At 42.1% G+C, this 21464-nt stretch overlaps 1 protein-coding gene across 4 annotated transcripts in view; it reads left to right on the forward strand.

The window, feature by feature from the left end:
• The window catches only part of LOC126350474 (transmembrane protein 65), a 532028-nt gene that overhangs the window by 342207 nt on the left and 168357 nt on the right, over positions 1-21464 (forward strand). The window contains exon 1 of one of the 4 annotated variants that reach the window (XM_050002521.1): positions 4888-4963. The exons of the other annotated variants lie outside the window; for them this stretch is intronic. Coding sequence (XP_049858478.1) covers positions 4903-4963 — 61 coding nt within the window. The 5' untranslated portion in view covers positions 4888-4902. Of the gene's footprint in view, positions 1-4887; positions 4964-21464 lie in introns of those variants that run through there. 4 annotated transcript variants of the gene reach the window in all.

Here is a 21464-nt window from a genome sequence, read left to right on the forward strand (position 1 = left end):
TTACATTTTCATGCAATTTGGGTGCATAGATCCCGAGAAATCACTACCCAGAACAACCACCTCTGGCCGTAATAACGGCCTTGATACGCCTGGGCATTGTGTCAAACAGAGCTTGGATGGCGTGCACAGGTACAGCTGCCCATGCAGCTTCAACATGATTCCACAGTTCATCAAGAGTAGTGTCTGGCGTACTGTGAAGAGCCAGTTGCTCTGCCACCATTGACCAGACGTTTTCAATTGGTGAGAGATCTGGCGAATGTGTTGGCCAGTGCAGCAGTCGAGCATTTTTTGTATCCAGAAAGACCCGTACAGGACCTGCAAAATGCGGTCGTGCATTATCCTGCTGAAATGTAGGGTTTCGCAGGGATCGAATGAAGGGTTGAGCCACGGGTCGTAACATATTTGAAATGTAACGTCCACTGTTCAATGCGCCGTCAATGCGCACAAGAGGTGACCGAGAAGTGTAACCAATGGCAACCCATACCATCGCGCCGGGTGATAAGCCAGTATGGCGATGACGAATACACTCTTCCAGTGTGCGTTCGCCGCGATGACGCCAAACACGGATGCGACCATCATGATGCTGTCAACAGAACCTGGATTCATCCGAAAAAGTGACGTTTGGCCATTCGTGCACCCAGGTTCGTCAATGAGTACACCATTGCAGGCGCTCCTGTCTGTGATGCAGCGTCAGGGGTAACCGCAGCCATGGTCTCCGAGCTGATGGTCCATGCTATTGCAAACGTCGTCGAACTGTTCGTGCAGATGGTTGTTGTGTTGCAAACGTCCCCTTCTTTTGACTCAGGGATCGAGACGAGGCTGCACAATCCGTTACACCCACAGGGATAAGATGCCTGTCATGTCGACTGCTAGTGATACGAGGCCGTTGGGATCCAGGACGGCGTTCCGTACTAACCTCCTTAACCGAACGATTCCTTATTCTGCTAACAGTCATTGGATCTCGACCAACGCGAGCAGCGATGTCGCGATACGATAAACGGCAATCGTGATAGGCTAAAATTCGACCTTTATGAAAGTCGGAAACGTGATGGTACGCATTTGTCCTCCGTACACGAGGCAGCCCCACAACGTTTCTCGAGGCAACGCCAGTGAACTGCTGTTTGTGTATGAGAAATCGGTTGGAAACTGTCCTCATGTCAGCACGTTGTAGGTGTTGCCACCGGCGCCAACCTTGTGTGAATGCTCTGAAAAGCTAATCATTTACATCCTGTCGGTTAAATTTTAATGGCCAGTAGTGTATATTCAGCGTAATTGTTCACATAAGCTACAGATAAAATTCATCTTAAGTAAATAGAAGCGTCGACAAAATAATTAAAACAGCCATAACATACGAGAGCGTATACTGCGTCCGTACAAGATTCTTCTGCAGCTTCGCTACGGATGCAATCTGCTCATCAGAGCTGAAACATAAAACAAAAGTCCAGTTAAAGTGTATTACAAAGAGCCATCATACAGCAGCATCTGAAACTCGCTACTCATTACAGCCAATTAAACATTATCCTGCGCTAAGATATAGACAAGATATAATAAACCTTCCATATGCATTGAGTGCTGTGTACATTAATTTATCTTGGTACAAAATAAGTATAGATTTAGGTAAAATAGGTAGCTTGAGGTTCGAATAAAATAAAATATGAAGGCCTGAACCACATCCATGCAAATTACTGTTGGAGCTTCAGTACACTTGCACACTGCTCATCAAAGCTTTAGCATAACAGAAAATTTAGGTAAAATTACATTACAATGAATAGTTAATTCCTTATAACCTATTTTAGGTTGCCAGAAATGTACTGAAAATCTCTTCTGCTCCATGTATACGTTTGTGCAGCCGTATATCCAACTTCTTCAAAGTTATGTATTAATTGTTTGGCTCCAAACTATTTATTAAAATCAATTAAAGTTTCATTAGGAACTATTTTTTAAACTTTCTTCAATTAGCTATTTATAACAGTATTCTGCATCATACAGTAATTTTAATGACGATAGGTGATTAGTAGAGACAAGAGAAAATTAAAGTTGTAAGATGGCGCTTTGGCATAATGGTATCCTAACCAGATGACTAACACCTTAACATATGAGTTTTTCCTACTGGTAACCTTTATTACATGCTAGAGAGGTATGAGGATAAACAGTTTGCAGTATCTCTTTCTACACCATAATATTGCAATTTAAATAAAGAAACTTGTTATTCAAAAAGTCAAAAGTTATTGACGTCTGATAGAACCATACGTAATTAAATTGTAAAATGTAATTTATTTCCTCTTCTAAAACTCTGCATTGTATTGATGATTTTGGTACAACTTAGAACATTGTGTAGAATTTGGATTCGGATCTGGACGTCTAAATTTTCCTAGAAATTCTCTTACGGAGTCAGATTTACAGCTTCAGATACATTAAGCAGATCCACTACGAACGTAATAAGGCAGGACCTCAGAAAGAAAGGATTACTGCGTGTGAAACGGTAGTGCCTAGGTTCTACTTTGGACGGTAGAAGTGTTCCGCAGTTTATAATGTTTCTCGATACAAAATAGGAATACAGTAACAATAAGTTGCGTCGGCGCCACAGTAATACATTGGAATTTAGGACCAAGTTTCGAAACTTCAAGCATTCCATGTCAACAAATAGGGAAAGCGTAAATATATTGCGAATCAGGAAGCTTCACACGGAATTCAAAAGTATTCGATACTTTGCGTAATTTATCAACATGCAATGTATGACTAAAGCGTGTAATAGAGTGAAGTTGAGATACTAGTAAGCGTTCTCGCTGCAAAGAATGGCCACAGGAGGGATGCCAGCTACATAACTATGCCGCAAAGAAATACGAACCGTCGAGGTCAGTATCTGTATGCATCTTAGTTCTTGCTTCATATTGCCTTCATTAACTAAAAATATTTGTTTTGCAGACGGAACATACAAGAGTGCCTTCATATGTGTGTGTGTTTGTATGCGTGCGCGTGTGTGTTCCTAGTTTCCACTAACATGGTCTCTCTTCTCTTTCTCTTTTTATAGGTCTGTGTTTCTTTTAGCATGTAGCCTGAGTTTCACTATGGATTTGCGTGTGTTAGCGGTAACAGTGCATCTGCTGATTTGCGACGGTACTGCCTTGGGATTCCTCGTAGCAGACGCACTCGCTAGTTGCAGTTACAGCCAGGCGGTATAGTGCTAAGGTTTAAGGACTCACTAATACCAGAACATTCACAATATCTGACGATGATTGTTCTTCAGATAATCAGTGAACGACGTCTCTGTGTGTCCGGAACTCGTAAAGCCGTCGCAATTTTTCATGTCATATTCGTGTTTGCATATAGTAAGTTCCTCCTCTAGCACTGTCGGTATCACATGGCTCTCATTCAAAGCACGAAAAGTATATGGAGTACGAACTTTGCCAATCAGTCAAAAAGCGTAGTTACTAATTCAGGATCAACACAACTACACAGTAGGCTATATCGCATTACAACCTACTACATTGTCTTTTGGAGAAGATATTCTATGGACAGGACACGAAAGTAAAGTAGGAAGCTATTCCATGCGCAGTAGCACAAATTGCTTATACTTGTTGCTTACGTCACCAGGTCTGTTGCTTTCACTTCGAACACTCAGTCCTGAATTCTCCAGGAGCGTCCACGAATGTAGTTAATTTCTGTACCCCGGTCCTCGTACCAGTCTTTGTGTTTTGAAATAGTCAGTGTTTCATCTCTCGCCGATTTATTCGCTTTGTGGCTACAGTAAAGAGTCGCAGATAGCGCAGAGTCTCGTAATTTTCTGAATTGGAAAAAAAACCACGTGATTTTAGTCATATACATTAGACTTCTTTGCGGCCCTCCAATTCAGTTATCCTATTCCAGTAAGGTTCATGTATCTTATAGGCTTCATCTATGTTACTAATCATCTGGCGCTCCTTTGATTCTCGTAGCAGCGAATGCTGAAGGTCTTAAGAGACGTTTCCACCAATTATCGTCCCTTCCTAAACAGTTTTTTGTATATTTCTTCGTCCATACCGTGGAAACATTTTATTTCCTTCTTAAACATCTCGTCTAACATTCACTAGCACCATATTCAACTTCTTTATCTTCGTTACCCACTTTCCGGATGTCAACAACTCACTTCCATACGTTTGTGTAATATAAACATACAAGATATTTGCTGTGGTCAGTGTCTGATGCGTGTTTATTATACTTCTAACGACAAGCAACTGGCTGATTCCACTGGTTCTGAAACATTCCTCTTCAGCTTGTGGTGTACCAGAAGGACAATGTACAGATGAAACGCCCGAGAGAACTTCAGAAAATCAATGATGTCTTCGAAATTTCTCCAGTGTCTACAACAGCGCCAGTTTCATGTCTGTAGCAAGATGCTTGCTGTCGATACTGTTTCCTACACTACAGCATCATTTCTTTTATTTTTATAAGTAGCAGTTTTACGACTTGCGTAAGTGGATGTCTATTCGAGTACATATTTTAGCAGGAGAGGAGGTTAAGGAATGCACACGTCTTACAGCCACGGCTATAGGGGTAGGGTGTTCGGGGTAGGGGAAAATCAATCTGATTTACTCATTTCACAGTATGAAAGGCGTCTTCGAAGAGTGCAGGTCGTGCCTACCTAATTAGTCATGATCCGCGGACAGGTGGCCCCTACTGGCCTGTTGGTTTATCGTGTTCCACTCCTGGCTTTTCGGTGACGCCGTGAGCCGTGAAGATGAGCAAATCATTGCCGCCTGGCTGTGTCCTTCATTACCTATAATTACGCTGACGCGCCGCCCCGCGCCACTGTGTTCACGGATGTCCTCTTGTTTCGCACGCTGCGCGCGGCCGGCGGGCCGCCCTGACCTGCCGCTGGTTCCTCTACTCTCTACGGCAAGTAAGCAGCGCCTCCTGCCACGGATGCTTGCAGCTGACGCACAAAACCAAAGCTCTGCAGCGCTCAGCAACACGGGCAGCCACAGTGCGCAGACAGCTTCTGCATGACGAAATTTATTTCTTTATCAACGAAGGCTATCAGGACCTGTTTGTTTTGGTTGCTGGTCAGTCTTCCAGGTCGTATGGTCAAGGTCTATGCTACTCTTTTGTCCGCAACGTTTCGTCCGGAGCTGCGTTGGACAAGTGTGATTTTGGTTCCGCTAAGTTTTACTGACTGATATGTCCGACGTTGGAGAGCGACTTAGGTACCGCCCGTCTGCAAGACTCAGCGGAAATAGGAGCACCTCTCATGATGTCCAACGCTGCTCTGGACAAAACGTCAAGGATAAAAAAGTTTCATGGATAACGACCGTACAGCCCAGAGGATAAACCACCTTCTAGTTTATCAGATTACTGTTCGTCAAGCCAATGTTCACCAGCATCTATTTACCAACGTCTACATTTACATATAAAGGGTGGTCGGAAAATGTCTGAAGCGCTCATAGGGGTGTTGCAGGGCAGGTTGCACCGTGACATAAATGTTATGAAAAAATGCGATACGTTGCACCGTTTCCGAGTTATTAAGCACTAGATGTAGCCAAAGGGAGCGTCGCGCGCTCACGTTCAAGCGGCCTGCCAGGGGCTTTGTTTGGTTAGCAGAAACTTGAATTCGCGCGCGCCAGCGACGTTATTGGCTAACTTCAATGCTAAATAACTCGGAAACGGCGCAACGTATCGCCTTTTTTGTTCTTAACATTTATGTCTCAATACAATTTGCCCTACAACATCACGACAAGCGTTTCAGACATTTTCTGACCATCCTATATGCTCCACAGTACATCTGACGGTGTATGGCGGTGGGTGTTTCTGGTACCGCTTTCTTTTACCCCATTCCCAGTTACATTCGTGAATGGTACGTGGCAAGAACGATTGACGATAAATTCCATATGAACATTATTTCTCTTTTATAATATATATTACTACAGTCTTAGTAGCACACATTCAATCTTGATTACTAGTTTCGATGATAGGCAATGATTATTTTCAGATCTAACAGTAAAACGGAACGAAACATTAATAAATATTTATTTCTACAGATGACAAAGATAGAAAAATATTTAAAAGTAAAGACATTAATATTGTACCAGCATATTCAAATTACATAGACTGGTATTGTTTAAAATATAAAATACATAAAACAGTACCTGATGCATTAATTCATTTTACATCTTGTTGAAATTTATAAAAGTTTAAAATACTGAACTAAAGCACATATAAGTGCAGTTTCCGCCAGAGGGCTTCTGAGGCGTGTTGTACTAGTGCACATTGGGCTAGGTCTCTTTGTGACCTCGCTTCCACTCAGCCACGCTGCCAGCGAATGCGGCGCGAGCTGCTAAGGCCTCGTTTTACCGAGTACGGCTGTAATAGAGTCGTAAAACTATTCTACGCTACCGCAGATAAGTAAACGTAGACGATGCCACTTTTCTTAGTAGTTTTGGTCAGTTAAGGTAGTAATCGCGTTACCTGTACGTCGGATATGTTGCATATTTATCGGGCGTTACCAAATTTCGATTGCCTTGATTGCGTATGCGATCAGTGTTTTACTAGATTCCCCAAGAAACAGGACTAGAAACTGAGTGAAGATATATAAAGGGCCTCGTAACCTACTGAAAATTTGTGTTCTACACAGGTATCCTCCTGATTCTTACTTACAAATAAGCACTACTGATAGCAAAATTGAAACTATCAATATATGATTCAGGATTTACTCGAAAATTGATGATTTGTTACGTGAAACAGTGGGGCTCTGTAGTACCGATAAAGAAACAATATAGATTTATCATATAGCGTATGAAACGCAATGTTGTTGTTGTTGTGGTCTTCAGTCCTCAGACTGGTTTGGTGCAGCTCTCCATGCTACTCTATCCTGTGCAAGCTTCTTCATCTCCCAGTACCTACTGCAACCTACATCCTTCAGAATCTGCTTAGTGTATTCATCTCTTGGTCTCCCTATACGATTTTTACCCTCCACGCTGCCCTCCAATACTAAATTGGTGATCCCTTGATGCCTCAGAACATGTCCTACCAACCGGTCCCTTCTTCTTGTCAAGTTGTGCCACAATCTCCTCTTCTCCCCAATCCGATTCAATACTTCCTCATTAGTTATGTGATCTACTCATCTAATTTTCAGCATTCTTCTGTAGCACCACATTTCGAAAGCTTCTATTCTATTCTTGTCCAGACTAGTTATCGTCTATGATTCACTTCCATACATGCCTACACTCCATAAATATATTTTCAGAAATGATTTCCTGACACTTAAATCTATACTCGATGTTAACAAATTTCTCTTCTTCAGAAACGCTTTCCTTGCCATTGCCAGTCTACATTTTATATCCTCTCTACTTCGACCATCATCAATTATTTTGCTCCACAAATAGCTCCTTTACTACTTTAAGCGTCTCATTTCCTAATGTAATTCCCTCAGCATCACCAGACTTATTTCGACTACATTCCATTATCCTCGTTTTGCTTTTGTTGATGTTCATCTTATACCCTTCTTTCAAGACACTGTCCATTCCGTTCAACTGCTCTTCCAAGTTCTTTGCTGTCTCTGACAGAATTACAATGTCATCGGCGAACCTCAAAGTTTTTATTTCTTCTCCCTGGATTTTTATACCTACTCCAAATTTTTCTTTTGTTTCCTTTACTGCTTGCTCAATATACAGATTGAATAACATCGGGGTGAGACTACAACCCTGTCTCACTCCCTTCCCAACCACTGCTTCCCTTTCATGCCCCTCGACTCTAATAACTGCTATCTGGTTTCTGTACAAATTGTAAATAGCCTTTCACTCCCTGTACTTTACCCCTGACACCTTCAGAATTTGAAAGAGAGTATTCCAGTCAACATTGTCAAAAGCTTTCTCTAAGTCTACAAATGCTAGAATCGCAGGTTTGCCCTTCCTTAATCTAGCTTCTAAGATAAGCCGTAGGGTCAGTATTGCCTCACGTGTTCCAACATTTCTACGGAATCCAAACTGATCTTCCCCGAATGAAACGCAATACCCTCAACAAACACAAAAAAAACCCGCAAAACAAAAACAAGAGAGACATCTATTCAATACTTCGTCGAACATTGTGAAATATTTTTAAGTTATTCATAAACAACTTTCGCAGTTGTATAATAATAACATGGAACTCGTGCCTTTGATCGTAATGAAGAACTTTCTATTGAGTATAAAAACAACAAAGCTCTAAGGCGTGATAGGTTGCTATCCCACCACGCAAGGGCGTCTCTAGACACGTCTGCGGCCTGAAATCTCATTTCCTGGAAGATAGTTGTCTTTAGTGATTAGTCCTGCCAGTTGTCCTGAGCTTGCATTTCAGCAAGATAATGCCCGCCCGCACACGACAAGATTATCTAGTGCTTGTTTTTGTGCTTACTAAACCATACCATAGCCAGCAATTGGTATGATGCGGCCCGGCACGAATTCCTCTCCTGTGACAACCTTATCATCTCATAGTAGCAGTTGCAGCGTATATCCTCAGTTATTTGCTAGATATATTCCAATCTGTATCGTTCTCTACAGTTTTTACACTCTACAGCCCCCTCTAGTACCATCGAATTTATTCACTGGTATTTTAATAGATATCATCCTGTGCCTTTTTCCTGTCATGTTTTCCATATGGTCCTTTCCTCACCGATTCTGAGCAGAACCTCCTCATTCCTCACTTTATCAGAACATATTGTTTTCACAGTTTTTCTGCAGCACCGCATCTCCAATGCTTCTACTCTCTTCTGTTCCAATTTTCCCATGGTCATTTTTCACTACCATACAAAGCTGTGCTCCAAACGTACATTCTCAGGAAATTATTCCTCAAATTAAACCGCGCTGGGTGGCTGAGCGGTCAGGGGCGCCTTGTCACGGTCCGTACGGCTGCCCTCGCCTTAGGTTCGAGTCTTCCCTCTAACATGGGCGTGTGTGTTGTCCTTAGCGTAAGTTAGTTTCAGTTAGATTAAGTAGTGTGTAAACTTAGAGACCGATGACCTCGGCAGTTTGGTCCCATAAGACCTTACCACAAATTTCCAAAATTTCCTCAAATTAAAACCTATGTTTGATGTAGTAAACTTCTCTTAGCGAGGAATACACTTTCTGCCTTTGCTAGTCTCAATTTTATGTCCTTATAGCTCCACCCATCAGAGATGATTTTGTTGTCAAGAGAACAGAAATCTTTAACTTCATCTACTTCGTGATCACCACTTCTGATTTTTAAGTAACTCGGTAATCTCATTTCTGGTGCCTCTCAGTACTTTCCTTTTCATTCCATGTTCTGTACACATTAGACTGCTCATTCCATTCAACAGATCCTGTAATTCATCTTCACTTTCACTGAGGACAGCAATGTCATCAGCGAATCTTGCCGCGGGTATCCTTTGGTCTTCAATTTTAATTCCACTCCTGAACCCTTCTTTTATTTCGGTCATTGCTTCTTCGACGTATACATTGAACAGTAGTGGCGAAACACTACATCCCTATCTTACACTTTTTTTAATCATTCTTTGTCTTCCATTTTCCGTCTTGACGCTTGTACTATATATTGCTCATCTTTCCCTATAACTTATCCCGGTTTTCCTCAGTATTTCGAACATCTTGCACAATTTTACGTCTTTGAGCGCTTTTTCCAGGTTGACAACTCCTCTGCACGTATCTTGGTTTTTCTTCAGGCTTGCTTCCATTATCAACCGGAACGTTAGAACTGCCTCTCTGTTGCCTTTACCACACCTAAAGCGAAATTGATCGTCACCTAACGTACCTTCAGTTTTCTTTTTCCATTCTTCTGTATATTATTCTTGTGAGTAACTTGGATGTATGACCTGATAAGCTGATCGTGCGTTGATTTTCCCACTTGTCAGCTATTGCAGTCTTCAGAATTGTGTGGATGATGTTTTTCTGAAAGTCAGGTGGTATATCTCCAGACTCAGCAACGTAAATAGGCGTTTTGCTGCCATTTCCCACAATTATTTAGAAATTCTGATGAAAAATTATCTATCTTTTTTGCTTCGTTTGGTCTTAATTCTTCCAAAGTTCTTTTAAATTCTATTACGTGATCCCCTCTCTCTTCCCTATCGATGTCACTTCTTCAGTCACAGTGCACATGTCCTGTGGATATACATTATGCGTCTTTAGTGCAGTGGCTTCCATTGCTTTCTGCATCCTCATGCCGTTTAGGAATGTCTATTCTACGCCTTTTAGGAGCAGTTTCCCACTCTAGGACAAGAGAGTGCCCTGAACCTCTGTCCGTTCCTCCGCCCTCTTTGAGAAGGCCGTTGGCAGAATGAAAGCGTGACTTATTACGCTGGAAGTCATCGGCCGCCATCGTTAATAATTATTATTCAGTTGTGAAGTTCGAATCCTGGATCGAGGATTTTTTGATTACTATTCAGACGCTACTCTTAGACCACGGATGTATCTGATGATTTAACGCTCCAAGTGGACACAATTTGACGCGATTTCCGTAAGGAGGACATTCAAGAACGCCGTCAATCAATGCCAAGCCGAATAACAACTTTCATAAGGACGAGAGGTGGAACAACGCGTTACTGACCTGCTCAGCTTGTGAAACTTTTTCTCTTGAATAAATCATCCAGTTTCTTTGAAATCGTAATCATTTGTTTGCAAAGATACGTCACATCTACCGATTTCCGTCCCATTCGGATAATACCTCGTGGTGCGTCGCTTTCTTTTCTTTCATCTTAGAGTGTAATTAGAAGTAACAATACGGTGCAGATGGCTAGCAATGAAACTTGAAGACAGCACAACATACAGATGGGAGCTCTTGTCATAAGAATTTTGCAAACTTTTAACAAGCCTAGCTTTACCAGTGGTGCATTGGTACGTAGCAACAATATGTAGCAAATTCCGACGGGTTCTCTGATAACCTATCATGTGGCGCAAATGTCCCAAAGATTGTGAAAAAGTTAAGGACGAATTTATGTATTCACCTCCGCTAATTACCTTTTCATTTTCCACACTGTCTTTTCAAAACCATTGGTGAAATTCCTTGAAACAGAAGAGCCAGAATGGGGAACGGGGCAGTACTGGAGGAAGTGGAAGAATTAGCCTAATGTAGGAACCAAAGTTACTCAACATGACCGGGCAAGAAGTTTCAGAAGCAGATTGCCGTAGGTGATGAAAACTTTTCCTCAATAAAAATGCTCTACTGGACTGGATACTGATACGGAAATTACGAAGAAGTTCCTGAATGTGAACGATTCGAGCACATAGCATTTAAAATGCGGTACTTATGAAGAATTTTAAAAACTAAGTGGACGGTAAAATAGGAAACTACGAGGTACTAAAAAATAATGGGAGATGAAAGTAATATAGTGGAATCGAGGCTCTGTCCATCATTGATTTTCAGTCTTCCACGAAGTTTCACAATAGCGTACACTCCGCTGCAGAGTGGATGATTCGTTCTGGGAACTATCTCTAGGTAAGGCAAAGCTATTTCTTTAAAACATACTTTCGTTCAAGTATAGTAGTCCAGTCATGTATGTAGCAGAAGTGAAGTCTGAAAATTAGGAGAGAGGTACTGACGAAATTCAAGCTTTCGATACAGCCACGACGGCAAAAACTAGTAACAAACAGATTGTTGGCAATGCCTTTATTTGAAATCGAAATTACAATTGAACCAACTGTCTTACAACAGTGGCCAAAGACAATTATAATGAATTTGACAGTGACGAATTATTTATAAAACTGAAATAGGAGAGAGTAAAATTAGAATCTTACAAGATCTTCAGGAGACTAAATTCGTCACGATGGCATGCAGTGATTTCGGTTTCGGAAATTTCATGTAAAAATTGCATGTAGAACGAACAACACGCTGAAAGAAAGACTACGATACAAATTAGCTAGCTGGACGAGGTGGCCGAGCGGTTCTAGGCACTACAGTCTGGAACCGCGCGACCGCTACGGTCGCAGGTTCGAATCCTGCCTCGGGCATGGATGTGTGTGATGTCCTTAGGTTAGTTAGGTTTAAGTAGCTCTACGTTCTAGGGGACTGAAGACCTCAGAAATTAAGTCTCATAGTGCTCAGAGCCATTTGAACCAAATTAGCTTATAATAATAGGAAAACGAAGTATATGGACCAAGATGTTTACACAATTACATGGTAAGACTGCAGTAAAGTCAGAGAAACGTAAGAATTTTTAAATTTTGATATTTTAAAACTCCGCCTCATACACAACCCAAGTAGTTCTTCTTCTATTCACTCAGACGTTTTTCGACACCTATGTCATCTTATGTGCGTCTGGAATTAATTACGTGAAATTTTATACAGAGTTGTTCTGCTTCAGGCCTTGAAACAATAACATGTGCATTTTTCAAATTGTTGCGATTGCTGATCTGAAATTACATTACCTGTGACAATCTTTTTACGGTTTTGACAACTATCATGTGCAGAGTGGTCGAAGCAAATATGCTTATTTTTGAAACAATTTGTCTATGTTATTATGCTTACTTTTTCGTCCTTTTTTTCGTCTCTGGTAGGTTTTCTTTTCTACTGCGATTCTATACATCGTTTTCCACACCTTTTTTAATGTTTCATTATAAACTGCTTTCGCACGTTTGCAACAGAAAATGGGATGTGATCAAACACTTGCGTCGTCATACTCAAAGAGAGGCGTTATCTTATTCGTTCACAGATGCAAACAGAATTTTGTTCTCAGTGTTGTATATTCGTTCAACAGAGAGTGAAACCCGGTGCCGGAACATAGCGTATTCTTCTCAAATAGCACCAAGAGGGCCGCCGAACTTAAGATCCCCATCCGACCGGTGGATCATCATCATTTGCGTCACGTGCCCTCATTTCATCATGGATTGTGGAGAGCTTTGAAACTTAATGCAGGACGTGAGAGAAAAGACTAGTGATCAGAAACTTTACGCCATACTTCTCCTCCTCTGGCCAGCCAAATACTGGCAATAAAAATGTTCCATCACCAGGATTCGAACCGGCCTGTCTCCGCACATGCGCGCGTTAGCGACTTCGGCACAGTGGCGGGTGCGCAACTGTCCGCACGTTATCAATTTGGCCTGTAGGTGTGCATTACGAACAATACAGCAAACGCCCCAGCACTGAGATACCCGCAGAAGCTGAATAAGGTAACATCCGAAATTGATTTGTGGCTTCGAGTTCTCTTCACCGACTGACGATCGTCGTATAAATGTGATGAGGCTGCCACTTAGCAATGTACGTCTCAGGCAGTTCAGAAGTTCACATGGCTTTCGCGGGTAATATGATGGCTGCGCAATATCGCCACGGTATTCACCAACGTATTACTTAGCCTTACATTCAATATCCCAGTGATAAGTTCGTTTCTTAAGAGAAAAAATGTGTGACCACACGGCGCATCGCGCGTGAACAACTCCTCCGTACAAGAGGCAAGAATCATCGGAATGGAGTGCCCTGCGCTTTATACTGAGATGAACGTGATTCACCACCCTTGAGACCTGATGAAACTGGTTCATCTTCGCAGGTACTCTCCTCAGACACTGGATTCCGTCAGGTGTTCTATTATCGAAGAGTGGGTTAGTCTTGGACAACAATGTCTCTACCTCCTTGTGGAGAGCATGCCAAGGAGAACCCAAACATGTTCCAATGCAACACGCTACTGACTGCTAAACAGCAGCAGATTTTGGTTTCTTATGGACACGCTGCCTTTATTTTGGTTATTCTTTTGCATTTATGTCGTTGTTACATTATTATTTTTTAGTTTTATGACGCCTTTTGGTCCCACCCTGGGTTAGGGGTAGCGTCTTTCATTAGTAATCAAAATGTCCTCGGGCCCGGATGCGAAACCCGCCACCACTTAAATTTTGATTCATAATCAGAATCGGCTGCATAAGAAGTCATCTTCATTCTGCCAACGGTCGGAGGAGTGGAAAGAGGCTCAGGGCGCTCTCTTGCCGTAAGGGTGGAAAACTGACCCTAAAGGTGGATGAATCAGCGGTGATCAACGACATAAGGATGCAGAAGCTAATGGAAACCACTGCATTAAAGACACGTAACGTGTGTCCACAGGACATGTGGTCTGTAGTTGGAAACTGTCATGAAGATCTCTCCATTGGCAAAAGATTCCGGAATAGTCCCCCATTCTGTTCCTGGAGGGGACTGCCAAGGAGGAGACGGCCGTGAGAAAAAGGTAGAATAATCAATGATACCATAATGTTCTACGAATCGGGGCGTCGAATGTCATAAGCTTGAACGTGGTAGAAAACTAGAAAATCTGAAAAGGGAAAGGCAAGGGGTCAATCTAGATATAGTAGAGGTCAGTAAAGCGCAGGGAAATAAGACAAGGATTTCTGGTCAGGATGAGTATAAGTTAATATAAACAGCAGAAGGAAATGCTACAATGGGAGTAAGATTCGTTGTGAGTAGGAAGACGGAGCAGAGAGTGTGTTACTGTGAACAGTTCAGTGATAGCTTTGTGCTGCTCAGAATCGACAACAAACCAATACCGGCAACGATAGTTCAGGTATGTATGCCGGCGTCGCAAGCTGAAGAGACAGAGAAAGTATATGAGAATACTGAAAAGATAATACAGTACTTAAAGAGAGACGAAACCCTAATAGTCATGGGAAACTGGATTGCAGTGGTAGGGGAGGGAGTAGAAGAAAAGATTACAGGAGAATATGGGCCTGGGACAAGGAATGAGAGAGGAGAAAAACAAATTGAGTTCTGTAGCAAGTTTCAGCTGGCAGCAGCGAATACTCTATTCAAGAATCACAAGAGGTGGAGGTATACTTGGAAAAGATTTCAGTTAGATTACATCATGGTCAGACAGAAATTTCGAAATCAGATACTCGATTGTAAGGCGTACCCAGGCGCAGATACAGATTCAAATCACAATATAGTAGTGATGAAGAGTAGGCTGAAGTTTAAGACATTAGTCAGGAAGAATCAATAGGCAAATAAGTGGGATACAGAAGTAGTAAGGAATGAAGAGATACGCTTGAAGTTCTCTAAGGCTATAGACACAGCAATGCAGAATAGCTTAGTAGGCACTGCAGTTGAAGAAGAATTGATATCTCTAAAAAGGGCTCTCACAGAAGTTGGAATCGTAGGTAAAGAGAAGGTAACCGCGAAGAAACCATGGGTGACAGAAGAACTACTTCATTTGATTGGTGAAAGGAGGAAGTACAAAATTGTTCTGGGTAACTCAGTTATACGGAAATACAAGTCGCCGCATAAAAAGTGTGAAGAAATCGAAAAAGAAATGATTGTCGGAAGGACAGAATCAGCATACAGGAAAGTCAAAACAACCTTCGGTGACATTGAAAGCAAGTATGCTAACCTTAAGAGTGCAATGGGAATTCCACTGCCAAAAGCAGAGGAGAGAGCGGATAGGTGGAAAGAATACATTGAAAGCCATTTACAAGAGATAGGGGATCCAGTATCAGAATCAGAATTTAAAAGAACTTTGGAGGACGTAAGATTAAATAATGCAGAAGGCATAGATAACATTCCCCCATAATTTCGGAAAGCATTAGAGGAAGTGGCAACAAAACGACTGCTCACGTTGGTGTGTAGATTGTATAAGTCTGGCGACGTGCCATCTGATTTTCGGAAAAATATCATCCACACAATTCCGAAGACTGCAAGAGCTGACAAGTGCGAGAATTATCGCACAATCAACTTAACAGCTCATGCATCCAAATTGCTGACAACAATAGTATACAGAAGAATGGAAAAAAATTGAGGATGTGTTAGATGACGATCAGTTTGGCTTTAGAAAAGGTAAAGGCAGCAGAGAGGCAGTTCTGACGATGCGATTGGTAATGGAGGCAAGACTAAAGAAAAATCAACACACGTTCATAGGAGTGTCGACCTGGAAAATGTCTTCGATAATGTAAAATTGCCCAAGATGTTCGAAATTCAAAGAAAAATAGGGGTATGCTATAGAAAGATACAGGTAATATACAATACGTACAAGAGCCAAGAGGCATGAATAAGAGTGGACGACCAAGAATGAAGTGCTCGGATTAAAGAGAGTGTTAGTCTGGGATGTAGTATTTCGTCCCTACTGTTCAATCTGCATATCGAAGCAGCAATGATGAAATAAAAGAAAGGTTCAGGGTTGAAATTAAAACTTAAGGTGAAAGGATATCAATGATGACATTGCTATCCTGAGTGAAAGTCAAGAAGAATTACTTGATCTGCTGTACAGAATGAACAATCAGATGAGTGCAGAATATGGATTGAGAATAAATCGAAGAAAGACGAAAGTAATGAGAAATAGCAGAAACGAGAACAGCGAGAAACTTAACATTAGGACTGATGGTCTCGAAGTAGATGAACTTAAGGAATTCATCTTCCTAGGCAGTAAAATAACCGATGACGCACGGAGCAAAGAGGACATCAAAAGCAGACTAGCAATGGCAAAAAGGGCATTCCTCGCCAAGAGTAGTCTACTAGTATCAAATATAGGCCTTAATTTGAGGAAGAAATTTCTGAGAACGTACGTCTGAAGTACAGCATTGTATGGTAATGAAACATGGACTGTGGTAAAACCGGAACAGAACCGAATCGTTTGAGATGTGGTGCTACAGACGAATGTTGAAAATCAGGTGGACTGATAAGGTAAGGAATGAGGAGGTTCTGTGCACAATCTACGAGTAAAGGAATATATGGGAAACACTGATAAGGGTAAGAAACACCATTTAACGTTTGACATCTGTGACGCACGACGACCTGCATACTGTGAGATTCCCCTCATGTTCAATAGCATAGAGATTTCACAATTGGCACAAATGACATTTGATATGGACATGCATAATAATATATGCCACTGGCGGTGAGCACGATGCCAGGAAATAGGTCTGGTAACTAAATTTTTTACAGACAACTCAAGGTGTGCTGCAAGATGTCTTTTATCAAGTGCAAACAGTCGCCAGGAAGGACACGTCGTTCGGATTCCATGTTAAACTGTAGGTCCCCTTTCTCCAGTTGGATACCTTGGATAGGTCAGGGACACGCAAGTCGCCCAAGTGACGTCCAAGTGAAAGACTTGCACTCGGGCTTTGAGCCACATTAAATTATCATTTTTTTTTCCACCTCCGATCAGACGCCAACTGGAAACCACAGCGAAAATCAAAAATGTTTTATCTGCAACGGTTAGCTACATCTCTCAGCTACTTCTCCACATAGTAGCCTCTCAGACTTCGACATTTGTCGTAGTGTGATACCGATTTTCAAAAATGACTCTGAACTTAACAAATGCGGTCATCAGTCCCCTAGAATGTAGAACTACTTAAACCTAACTAACCTAAGGACATCACACACATCCCTGCCCGAAGCAGGATTCGAACCTGCGACCGTAGCGCTCGCGCGGTTCCAGACGAAAGCGTCTAGAAACGCTTGGCCACACCGGCCGGCTATCGGTTTTCTAACACCCTTGTTACAGGAGGCAGCTGACTCTGATTTGGTCTGCAGCTCGTTTCTGTGCCAAAATGCTGCGCTGAAGCCCAGCGGTTTATGTAAGAGAAGAGATGAAAATCAGAGGTTGTATGGTGGGTTAATGATTTTTGGTAACTTCTTGGAATAACAGCGATCTCAATGCAAAATTTAAAAGTTAAAAATTAAAACAGACTTGCTCGCATAAAAAACATTACAGTGGTGATCGTTTTCAGTCTATTTGCAGACCATCTGCAGACAATTCCCCAGTGGTGACAGGCGGAGGTGGTGAACGGAGCAGGTACAATCTGTTGAGTAGTTGACATTTGTCTTTCAACGGACGTTAACTGGTCCCAGAATGAGATTTTCACTCTGCATCGGAGTGTGCGCTGATATGAAACTTCCTGGCAGATTAAAACGGTGTGCCGGACCGAGACTCGAACTCGGGACATTTGCCTTTCGCGGGCCCATCTGAGCTACCCAAGCGCGACTCACGACCCGTCCTCACAGCTATTAATTCCGAGAGTACCTCGTCTCCTACCTTCCAAACTTCACAGAAGCTCTCCAGTAACTAGAATGGAACTGGTCATTGTTGTGATACATGTTTTTTTGCGATCAAGAGTGTTTCAGTTATTAACTTTAAAATGCATATGGGCATCTTCGTTGTCACTTCACTGTGCGGCTGCGAATTGTTATGAAAAAGGAAATACATGGCAGGTTCGTGATGTCATGTTGCATAAAATCAGGGGAAACCTCGCAGTGGGCACTCACATTTGGTGGGAGGCACTATTATTGTACGCATCTTGAGGTGTTCACTGTGCGCTGAAAACTGTAAAGTCGAGGCACACAGGAAAGACAGGTTGTAGGCCGTGGCGTGTACGTCACACAGTATCACGTGACACTGCAAGTCTTTCGAGCACCAGCAAACCGCCTCCACCGGAGAGCGGGTAAGTATTTCAGAAGAGTTTAATAATTCTTGACTGAGTGTTTAAATGCATGCAAGTTCTCGACAGCACACGACAAAATCAAGACCTTTAGTGACCCATGAATGAAATATTGCTTTCTCTGGGTGCTGCACGGAGCGGTGCATTCGCTGAAGTATGACGGGCAAGCCGACTAGTGTTACGTTGCAAGTTCGTCGCAGGCCCGTATATCTCGTTGGCACGGTGGAAACTGCATACGGCCCTACTAGGGACAGTGCGCAACACATCTGTGCAGAGCTTCATCGGATTTTCACTGTGGTTTTCATTTTGTGACCCATCGCTGCTTGAAAAAACAGCTCTCGTGTTTTAATTATTTTGCAAGTGCAAGATGTCGCGGCAGTGCAGCCAGGAGGATTTTGATGAGATTAACGTCGGCTACTGAAGCCCACGGTATTATCATTTATATCTTTTGTTGTGCAGCGTATTTGAGTTCCCTAGACTAGTAGTGCAATAATTAGAATCTGAAGACTACTCAAGTATTTCTATTACACTTCTGAGAGTGATTCCGTTTCAAACCGGTACTACGTCCGAGAACCGCCTGCGCCCGGCTGTTTTACCGTTGCGAGTCTTATGCCCTCATTGTACTATAACGTGCCTGCCAGCTGATAGGCTCAATCCACAGGACCGAATAGAGATAAGTGCGACTGGTTTTCCCATGCGACTGATTGCAGATGGTGCTGCGTACGGCTACCTGCGCAGAGGAACATATCGTCAGGCATCCCCGAAGCACCTGCGCTCGGCCCTCACGGGATGCGTCGTACACGTCGCACGGGAATTCCAATATCCTCTCACACCAGGAGATGACGCGTGGCGTTTCTGCAGGGCTGGGGATGCAGGGCATCCTGTTGAGTGGTTCCCTCGGAAGGGCAGGGGCAGATAGGGGGAACGGGACGGGAGCGTCAGAACCGGCGGCGAAGGTCGGTGTGACGTCAGGCGCGACTGCTCACCTAGCAAGGCCTGAAGAGAGCTCCGGCGGGCCGTGTTTTCGCTTGCGATAACGGGATCGAGTTGCGCCAGCGGTCGGAGTTCATTTTGCTGCTGGAAGACTCTGCGAAAGAAGAGAATTTCATCACTAATGATAAAGCTAATATTCGCTTTGTAAATAAAAACCGCCTTTTTCTTGCTGCAGTGTATTTCATTTGTTCCAGACACGTTTCGCCTTCTACTTTAAGGCATCTTCATTGTAATCGAGAATGACACAGTTTCATTTTGATGTGCAATATTTTTAGATTGTAAAACAGTTCACTTTATGTCTCTTTCTGTTTGGTTTGTTGAAGTACATGTTACTGTCCTAAAGAAGAATATGCTGAAAACTAATGTCTTTTCTGTTCTCGTTATCTCTCCCCCTCTCTCTGTCTCTGTTTGTCTGTCCCTGTGGGGGAGAGAGAGAGAGAGAGAGAGAGAGAGAGAGAGAGAGAGAGAGAGAGAGAGAGAGAGAGAGAGAGACAGAGAGATTGTTTTCAGGTGAAATATCTACAACTACTGACAGAAGATTAATAGTGCTCCTCAGCAATTATTGCAAAGAATATGGAAATTGAGAAGACTAAAATTCGTAAAGTGAAAATGTACTTATGTTTCGTAATGAAGTTGTTGTACGACCTCCAGCATGTGACCAAATGAGAGGAAACGCAGATGCCAGCTAAAAACTCGAATAACTGCAATTAATCACGTAGTTATGGTGAAAATAAAGACTTTAACTCTTTTGTAATCTATGAATACCGGGTATCAAAGCAAAACTGTATCATTCTAGATTCCACTGACGATGCCTTAAAGTACAAGGCAAAACGCGTGTGAAACAAATAAAATACAGTGCAGCAAGAAAAAAGTGGTTTTTATTTACAAAATGAACATTTCATTGCTTGCTACGTATGATAGCTACGCAAAATAAACGTGCTATAAGCTAATATCCGTCTCGAATCAAAAGTGTACCGTCTTACGTTAGTTGTGCGGTGGATTCATGGTTTCCTGCCAGAAAGCTCACTATTCGACGTAATTGACAAAAGCCATCTAGTGAAATAGTAGTTATATCTGTCGTTCCTCGTGGGAATATTACAGTCCCCTGCTATTCTTAATCTTTGCTAACGATGTAGTCTGGGCAATTTCTTCAGAAGATCTGGTTTTTCACACGTGTCAATGTTTATAATGTCATGTATCCTGAACAACGCGCCTTCTAGTGATATAATTTTACAGCCGAATTCAGTACTATATATGAGTAGTGCGTGTAAGACGTGTTCCTTTCTTTATTTTGTGAAACGTGTCAGAGAGAAGAAGATTCGAAATGATTTGAAAGAGTCTAAAGTTTCTTCCAAGTGGCTACGTACTCTCATTCTCAAATTCTGAACGAAAACAGCATGAGTAATTTGCGCGCCTGAAGACCTATGCAAAGTTCGTAATTTTAGTGCTTAACTTTTGATGATAATCATGTAACACAAGATTATAGCTATTAATTAGTAGATAAACACAGCATTTTAAATTTTTAAATCCGGTCAACAATTATGTGAAGTTGTTTTTGTTGACTTTGGAATCCGTTACATACGGTAAGCAACCTGCCTGGGCCTGTGTGATAGGGTTAACATTTTCGCCTTTTAGTGATATAGCTATCAGAATAGTGTGAGATGTGACCATTGACGCTAACCAATAAAAAGTGTGAGAATTTAAACATAAGCACTAAAAAATCAATTATACTTTGGTTCGAATCCTGCCTGGGGCATTGATATGTGTGATATCCTTAGGTTAGTTAGGTTTAAATAGTTCTAAGTTCTAGGGGACTGATGACCTTAGATGTTAAGTCCCATAGTGACATTTGAACCATACTTTGGTTACACGATAAATTATACAAAGTTAAAGGTAGTCGTTTCAACTAAATACCTGGGGATTGCAACTACGAACAACTTTAAGTGGAACTACCAGATAGAAAATATGAGGAAGACAAACCAAAGCCTGCGTCTTATTGGTTGGTAGAAGATCAAACAAATCTAATAAATGGACTGCTGTGCCATACTTGTCCATCCTCTTCTAGAAAATTGCTGCTTAGTGCGGTGTTCTTACCACATAGGATTGACGGAGGACATCGAAACAGTTCAAAGAAGAGTAGCTCGTTTTACA

The sequence above is a fragment of the Schistocerca gregaria genome, chromosome 1 (assembly GCF_023897955.1).
Source record: "Schistocerca gregaria isolate iqSchGreg1 chromosome 1, iqSchGreg1.2, whole genome shotgun sequence".
Lineage (NCBI taxonomy): Eukaryota > Metazoa > Arthropoda > Insecta > Orthoptera > Acrididae > Schistocerca > Schistocerca gregaria.